The sequence below is a fragment of the Salvelinus namaycush genome, chromosome 31 (genome assembly GCF_016432855.1).
Source record: "Salvelinus namaycush isolate Seneca chromosome 31, SaNama_1.0, whole genome shotgun sequence".
Classification (NCBI taxonomy): Eukaryota; Metazoa; Chordata; class Actinopteri; order Salmoniformes; family Salmonidae; genus Salvelinus; species Salvelinus namaycush.
This window is the reverse complement of record NC_052337.1, coordinates 32,667,122-32,675,713: the sequence shown is the minus strand read 5'-3', so window position 1 is coordinate 32,675,713 and position 8,592 is coordinate 32,667,122. Positions and strand designations below refer to the sequence as shown.

At 42.5% G+C, this 8,592-nt stretch overlaps 1 protein-coding gene across 5 annotated transcripts in view; it reads left to right on the top strand.

Moving 5' to 3' along the window:
• The window catches only part of LOC120025946 (phosphatidylinositol 3-kinase regulatory subunit alpha), a 61,724-nt gene extending 54,329 nt beyond the window's left edge, over positions 1-7,395 (top strand). For 3 of the 5 annotated variants that reach the window (XM_038970687.1, XM_038970689.1, XM_038970688.1), the window contains 7 exons: positions 3,199-3,406; positions 3,521-3,701; positions 3,831-4,099; positions 4,221-4,397; positions 4,529-4,603; positions 4,761-4,931; positions 5,433-7,395. In XM_038970687.1, the coding sequence (XP_038826615.1) occupies positions 3,199-3,406; positions 3,521-3,701; positions 3,831-4,099; positions 4,221-4,397; positions 4,529-4,603; positions 4,761-4,931; positions 5,433-5,622 (1,271 nt within the window). In that variant the 3' untranslated portion in view covers positions 5,623-7,395. Of the gene's footprint in view, positions 1-679; positions 1,035-1,088; positions 1,286-3,198; positions 3,407-3,520; positions 3,702-3,830; positions 4,100-4,220; positions 4,398-4,528; positions 4,604-4,760; positions 4,932-5,432 lie in introns of those variants that run through there. The other 2 variants (XM_038970691.1, XM_038970690.1) reach the window with 2 other exon arrangements.
• The last annotated feature ends 1,197 nt before the right edge of the window (positions 7,396-8,592 follow it).

Here is an 8,592-nt window from a genome sequence, read left to right as displayed (position 1 = left end):
ATAAAATAAATTTGAATTTGATTGATTGACTTGAGTAAAAGTAAAGATACCTAATAGAAAATGACTCAACTGAAAGTAGCCCAGTAAAATACTACTTGAGTAAAAGTCTAAAAGTATTTGGTTTTAAATATACTTAAGTATCAAAAGTAAAGATTTAGATCATTTCAAATTCCTTATATTAAGAAAACCAGATGGCACAATATTCTTATAAAAATAGATAAAAAAATATTATTTTTGTTTACAGATAGCCAGGGGCACACTCCAACACTCAGACATAACTTACAAACAAAGCATTTGTGTTTAGTGAGTCCGCCAGAATAGAGGCAGTAGGGATGACCAGGGATGTTCTCTTGATAAGTGTGTGAATTTGACTTTTTTTCTGTCCTGCTAAGCATTCAAAATGTAACGAGTACAAATGTATGGAGTAAAAAGTTAATTATTTTCTTTAGGAATGTAGTGGTGTAAAAGTTGTCAAATATAAATAGTAATGTACAGATGCCCCCAAAAACAACTTAAGTAGTACTTTAAAGTATTTTTACTTAAGTACTTTACACCACTGTGCCTACGTGATGCAGCAGCCAAGCTGGCTTTGTCTCAGTGCCAACAGTGGGCAGGACTAAACCGGTGCACAACGTGTGGGAGGTGGGGCGAGCAACCAGCAAGAGAGGGGCAGAGGGGAGGGCTGAGAGTCAGAGCAAGCGTGGAAGAGAAAGAGAGAGGCTGCAGGTTTTTCTCTCTCACATTGTGCTGCAGCTAAGAGAAGATGTTGCACGGTTTGGTTTGGCAGCAGCTATAGTCAGATCTTTGGAAAGGATGCTGTGTACGAAGGTTGTTATAGAGGTATTTTAGCCTGCGCGTGTTCTAGTCTATATAGATACTGTGATCTGCACTGCATGGGCTGTGCACATTGAGGGATAGCATCGGCAACTAAAAAAAGAAAAAAGGCAAGTGTGCTTTCAAAATGACGACATCGCTCTCAGGAAATGAAAAATGCAGGAGTGGTCGGTGACAGTCCCCCTGTGTGATTGGCTGTGGTAAGTGATGTAACGCGTTACTGAGCAAGGAAGCAGGCAAGCTGCCCTTTATGATGGCTTTTTAAAATGGGTTTCGAGGCGCTTGTACAAGAGAACAGGGCTCCTTTCCGGGCGTATTACGATATTCTATTATCATTCAAATGTGCAACAAGGCAATCTTTGAAACATGGATGGTTTGGAGGACTTGTGTCTGAGATCTGAGTTTGATGCTGATTCCGAACCTTTATTTTACTTCGAGATGGACCTTCCAGGTAGGCAAACTGACTCGCTCAGTCACGTTGGATGTTGCATGACAAGTCTGTCTCTTTGCATGCTGAGACACTGGTTTCAGTATGACCAGGAGATTAGTATGAGGCTAGGGGCTAGCAGCAGCTCAGGAAGTTCACAAGGCAGTGTGATGTGTTCTGGTGGTGGAAGACAGCTTGCCTGTCGAAACGTTGGTAAATTAAATATTTTTGCATCTGAGCTCCTAGAGTGTGCGGCTCTCCTTTAATTTTTAAGTTTTCTACTCCGCTAGCCAGCACCTCGCCTAAATAGGTGTGCGTTTCTTTTTCTTCTAGGTGGTGAAATGTCACCTTGGCTGTCAACCCAAAACCTACTGCTTTCATTTCCATACCCTCTGGTCATCACCGAGCTTTATCTCTGAGCTCCTCTCTTTGGGATCAGTGTCTTTAGGCACTCCTGCCACCAGTTGGGTGTTGATGTTTATGTACTGTTATTTGTACTATATGTACTGTTACATATAATATTCCATCTCATGGATATGGCTCATGTTATAAACATGTGTATTATACCCATGGCTCGGTGTCTCTCCTGATATACTAAAGCCTGAGATCCAGGTCAGTAGGCAGGCTGCTAGAGAGAGAGGGAACAAAGGGAGTGCAGCAGTACTAGTGGGTTAAAAATAGCCTGCTACCATTTCAGCTCTGCTCCTGCCTGCTCCTTCCTCCGAGAAAGAGAGAGGCAGCTATAGGGAACCTGAGCCAGGCAGCCGGCCCTCGCAGGTTAATGTCACTTGTGATTAGCCAATCCAGTGCAGAATTTAGGGCGTTTTGATGAGCCCATCTCCACGGAATGATTTCTGAAGGGGTGCTATGCAGGGGCCAGCATCAGAGACAATGGACACTAGAGCTAGCAGCATATAATCAGACTGGCAATCTGCATTAGGGAGAATGTTGTTGCTGAGAAGAAGCCATTAGAAGAGAAGGGACTGGATGTGCTCAATGCCACGCAATGATTTTTTTTGTCAATGGATCTGTTTATTTTTTTGTCTCTACAGACAGTTATATTGGTAGATATGTAGTTATAGGACTTACAGGATGATACTCCAATGGTTTAGCACTATTTGTATTTGAGCTGCTGGATCATAGCTGTGCTCCATTTAGGTCTGAAATTGTGCAGTGTAATTTATTTTGTATTTTTTGTGGCCGTTCTACAGAAAGGCAGAGATAATCTGTGCATGGTATAATCGGGTCAACAGATGGGGTTGATTTCCAGTCAGGTCCAAACACGGAGACTGGAGATAGTGATGGGAAGGGGCTTCTTTTTCCTGAATGAAATCCATTCTCCCTGACACTCTCACTCAAGTGGAGAGAGTAGTGGGGAGGATGATGGGGGGAGGATACTGCTAACTGCCGCAGACGTTTGATTGGGTTCACGTCTCCTGCTCGCGAGGCAAAGATGCGTCCAGTTTAATGTGTATCGCTACAGATTTGTGGGACAATTTAATTACCCGCAAAGCAAATGGAATAATATTGCATCTCGCAGCTATAGATATTCCAACACCCACTTCCAGCTCCCCCCAGGAATACGCTGGCTAAGCATTACATTATAGTCTCATGGCCGGCAGGTAGCCTAGTGGTTAGCGCATTGGGCCAGTAACCGAAAGGTCGCTGGATTCGAATACCTGAGCAGACAAGGTGAAAAATCTGCCAATGTGCCTTTGAGCAAGGCACTTAACCCTAATTTGCTCCAGGGGCGCCGTACTACTATGGCTGACCCTAGAAAGCACCACATACACCTATTCTAATTTTTTCTTAGACTACGCCAGGATTTTCTGACATCCCTCCTGATAACTTTATGATCGTTTTTAATGACCTAGGGATTTGACTGTATCACTATATCATGTACTAAGCAGCCATCTCTCCCCTTTTGTCCACTACAGCCCTACCTCCCAAGCCACCAAAACCCACTCCCCCTGCTGCCACTAACAACGGTATGAACAACAACATGGCGCTGCAGGACGCTGAGTGGTACTGGGGAGACATCTCCCGCGAGGAGGTCAACGAGAAACTGAGGGACACGGCCGACGGTACGTTCTTGGTCCGTGACGCCTCCACCAAGATGCACGGCGACTACACGCTCACGTTGAGGTAAGACTATCCTTCCCCATTCCCTTCCTCTTAAAGACTTCTCAACATTCTTGATAACAAGTGTTTGTTGATAATTTAGTTTTTAATTGGCTCTCTATTGGTTTCCACCTTCAGAAAAGGGGGTAACAATAAGCTGATCAAGATATTCCACCGGGATGGGAAATACGGCTTCTCTGACCCCCTGACCTTCAACTCGGTGGTGGAGCTCATCAACCACTACCGTAACGAGTCCCTGGCCCAGTACAACCCCAAGCTAGATGTGAAGCTGCAGTTTCCCGTCTCCAAACACCAGCAGGTAACCATCAGCATAATCATCAACTTTATTTGTTTAGGACTTTTCATACAATACATCTTAGCTAAAAGGTCTTTGCAAATGTATCATAAATCTGAAGATTCAATCCATTTCTTCTCCTTTCCTCCTCAGGATCAGGTGGTGAAGGAGGACAATATTGATGCTGTGGGGAAGAAGCTCCATGAGTACCATCAGCAGTACCAGGAGAAGAATCGAGAGTATGACCGACTCTACGAGGAGTACACCAGGACGTCCCAGGAAATCCAAATGAAAAGGACAGCGATCGAAGCCTTCAATGAAACGATCAAGATATTCGAGGAGCAATGCCAAACGCAAGAGCGGTACAGCAAGGAGTACATTGAGAAGTTCAGGAGGGAAGGCAATGACAAGGAGATCCAGAGGTAAGGACTTGGATCTAAACCCCCCAAAAAATTATAAAAAGGTTGAATTTGGACAGTAACGTTTTCTTAACTGATCAATTTCTTCATGTGTCTTAACTATGTGAATTATTGTTTTTCTCAGGATCATGGGCAACTATGAGAAGCTGAAGTCTCGTATCAGTGAGATCGTGGACAGCAAGCGGCGTCTGGAGGAGGACTTAAAGAAGCAGGCTGCTGACTACCGAGAGATCGACAAACGGATGAACAGCATCAAACCCGACCTCATCCAGCTCCGCAAGACCAGGGATCAGTACCTCACGTAAGTATAATCTCTATCCACCTCCTAGTCTCAAATAAATTCAAATAACTTTGTTCTGGTGAGGGAACGTCTTGTAAAGGTCTCCCTACTTCCTGTCTCTAATCGGTGTTGTCATGGTTCTTGTGTTCCAGGTGGTTGACCCAGAAGGGAGTCAGGCAGAAGAAGCTCAACGAGTGGCTAGACATCAGAAACGAGAACACAGAAGAGTGAGTATTCTAGACTGGCCTTCCATCCTTTTTATGTTCCTGTTATCTAAAGTTGACAAAGGGGAATCACATTGCACCATTGTTAAATGGGGTAGAAACATTCAATATCAAACTTTAATTATCTAACTCCCTCCCTCCGTCCATCTGTGTTCTCCAGTCAATACTCTATGGTGGATGACGATGAGGACCTTCCCCACCACGACGAGCGTTCCTGGAAGCTGGGCAACATCAACCGGCTTCAGGCTGAGGCCCTCCTCCGGGGGAAGAGGGACGGAACATTCCTGGTTCGAGACAGCAGCAAGGCAGGGTGCTACGCCTGCAGTGTTGTGTACGTATAAAGACCTTGTACTCATTCTACTTGCTCGTTATAGTACATTTGTGTACACATCTACCTCATCCAGAACTGACATTGCCTGCTTTGGTTACTGACATAATTTACCTAAGAAGTACTGCAAACACAGTTCAGAGACCGTTTCGGTACAGGTGTTATGTGTTCCCTTGAAGGTTGGGACTGTGCTGCTTTACACAGTTTCTGTTTACCTCAACCTGTTTACCTCAACCTGTATTCCAGCTATCTGCTTCTACACTGTTCAGTACATCAACGTTGGCACTGCAAACACACATCAGACACTGTAGACTGGTGTAGCATTCAGTGTAGACATTGCAGCTCAACCGTGGACTAGTTTAGTGTAGGGTAGAACCTCACTTGACCAAGGGCTTGATGGTTTGTCGAGTCGTAGAGTCAGGTGTGCCGTAGTGCTGGGCTGTAACAAAAATGTACAACCCTGACCTAACAGGACATGACTTGACGTTTCTCTCTCCTCTCCAGGGTGGAAGGTGAAGTGAAGCACTGTGTCATCAACAAGACGCCCTCAGGGTTTGGCTTCGCTGAGCCTTACAACCTGTACAGCTCGCTCAAAGAACTGGTCCTCCACTACCAGCACACGTCACTGGTCCAGCACAATGACTCTCTGAATGTGACACTAGCGCACCCCGTCTACGCACAGCAGAGGCGGTGAGGACCTTACCGGCCATTCAGTCGGACAGAAACGTCTACTCAGACTTTGTCCTCAAGGATTTTAAAAAGCTAGGATGTGTCTTGCCTACTAACATATACATACTTTTTATCCACAAGAGAGGAAAGGACTAAAGACAACCGCAAAACGAAGCCTGAAAACATTTCAGCGACTGTGAACTGACTGTGAGCAGTGGCGAGAGCCTGAATGTAGTCTTGTTACTCTCGTGCTTATTGTGGGAGCACAGAGTCAAGGCGAAACTGCTGAACTCTCTCCCTGAGTGGAGGACATTGGAGGCCTTTTCCTAATGGTGCTTGTTCTTTTCAAAGCTTTACCAGCTGGAATGTCAAAACGCAGATAAAACTCGAGTGCATAATTTTTTTTTTTTACCGTTCCACCTCTTTTCCCCATTTGTTTTTACTGTGTGTATGTGTCTGAGAGTGTTTGAGAGTTAGTGTGTGTGTCCTTGTGACCAAAACTAACAGTGTCTGAAAGGTGTTGGGGGTGTCTAACACACCTGTGTGTGTAAGTGTTCAGTGACAGACTGTGGATCAACTGATAAATGTAGCAAAATGGCACTTTTGACAAAGTATAATCTTTTTATTGAAAAAGACTCCTATGGACTTGTTGAATCAAAGTAGCAAAGGAGATGACAAGGTGGCAAGAATTCCGGACTTTTCCCTTGCTAACCAGTGCAGAGACTCAACTGTTCTCTACTGTGGATGAGTGAAAATATGAACGAACTTGAAATGGAAATACTTAATTATGTATATATACAGAGGAGAATGTCAGTACAAAGCGATGAAAACCTACCATACCAAAAAAGCTCAGTTCCTTTTCAGTTATATCCTAATATGCTATGCAATTCTGTGTCTCCCTTATTTCTGCAAAGTTGTTTTTATTCTTTTTGCAAACCCATAATATAAGCTTGTTTTTATTGCTTGAAAAAGTGTATTTTTCCCATGTAAATATCCAAGAGGATATTTTGTGTCAAAATGCCAAGATAAAAACTGCTTCATATTTTTTAAGAAAGTAAATAATAGTAACATACTTTATTACAAATTTTTATCAGCAACTGATAAAATATGAGTGTTTTATTAGTACTTTTTTGCTTCAAACTGATATTCCTCTCAGGCTGAGAGCCTTTTGAGTATTTGACAGCTGCTTCAGTCACAATAAATATTTCTAACAGAATCACATGTTCTAGATCTTAGTCGAAAAACAAACAATGGTAGCATCCCATAGCATCCAAAGTGGCAGCCTATTCCTTATAGGATACAGGGACTAGGGTGCCATTTGAGACGTAGCCTATGACTCTTAAGTATGAGCACTCTTAGCATGGAATAATGGGAATATGTGTTGATTACTGCAATCGTAATGGTGCATGTTGTACTCAACTTTTCAACCATCTCCATGGAAACAACAGTATAGATTTATTTTGTTATATAACCTTTCCCCTTCACAAGGAGATCAAAGCAAATCTGTTTTTAAATGACAAATTGTTATTAAAAGTATAAATTGGGAGACATTTGATCTTCCCATATGCTTTGTCCCTACAGTATTTTTTCTGTATCAGAAAATCTTTTGAGTGTTTTTAAAGGGGTGGATCAACTCATTTCGAATAATGATTGCTTAATATCGTACGACTTTGTCTATCAATACATAGTGGTTCTGTTACTTGGAGAAAGTACCAACATTTTGCTGCAACCCTCTATTAAACAGTGTCACTGCTGCAGTTTTAGTTTTTTCACCCCTTTATTAAAAAATTCAAATGTCCATGAGTGTAAATTAGGATTTTAATCTGTACTACACTGTAAACATGTATCAATGGAAATTCACATTGATAGATATTGTATGACCTAACATGACACAAATAATCTTGATACATTTATTTTCAACTCCGTTATGTCCCCAGAATGATAAACATAGTAACATTTATATCGATAAATAGATTTTATTTGAATTATAAAATATTATATTCAACTTTAGACTATCAGCTAAAGACTTACCATCCAAGCACAGTCAATAAAATAAAATTAAAATGGAGCACACAGCCATGCAATCTCCATAGACAAACATGGGCAGTAGAATGGCCTTACTGAAGAGCTCAGTGACTTTCAACGTCGCACCGTCAGCATGCCACCTTTCCAACAAGTCAGTTAGTCAAATTTCTTCCCTGCTAGAGCTGCCCCAGTCAACTGTAAGTGCTGTTATTGTGAGGTGGCAACGTCTATGAGCATCAAAATGGTTAGTTGAGATTGGTGTGGAAGAACTTGACTGGCCTGCATAGAGCCCTGACCTCAACCCCTTCGAACACCTTTGGGTTGAATTGGAACGCCGACTGCGAGCCAGGCCTAATCGCCCAAATTCAGTTTCCGACCTCACAAATGTTCTTGTGGCTGAATGGAAGCAAGTCCCTGCAGCAATGTTCCAACATCTAGTGGAAAGCAGCATGTCCACTGTTTAGCTCTGCAATGTGGATGTGTGTCATTCTGATTGGTCAAGAGTCAATAGCTATTTCAAATCCCCATTCCTATTTACAGCAATGCATTTCATGCATGACACATTACCTTTGTGAGCCCCCATGGCAGTGGATTTTGACAAAGCGTGAGCAAAATAGTCTGTGCAGTGTTTACGAGATGCTGTTCACACTGCCTAGCAGTCTTGCGTCAGTGTATGACCAAAACGGTTATCATGTAGAATTTTCCTTTTTACACATTTTAAAGGAGTAGTTCACTATTTTACAACTTTATGTTAGACGGTACCTCTCCCTGAAAGTAGTCTATTGGCCGTAACAAAAAAATGTAATGGCCAACTTACCTTTTAAGTAACATCAAACCAAATATGGAGTTGATTTTAATTGATTTCATTTTTTTTACATGCTCACATGGCCCATCACTTTCATTGATTGTTAGCTTTTTAGTGGGTGTTTATAGAACTGAACCATGGATTACAGTTTCTCATGGCCAATAG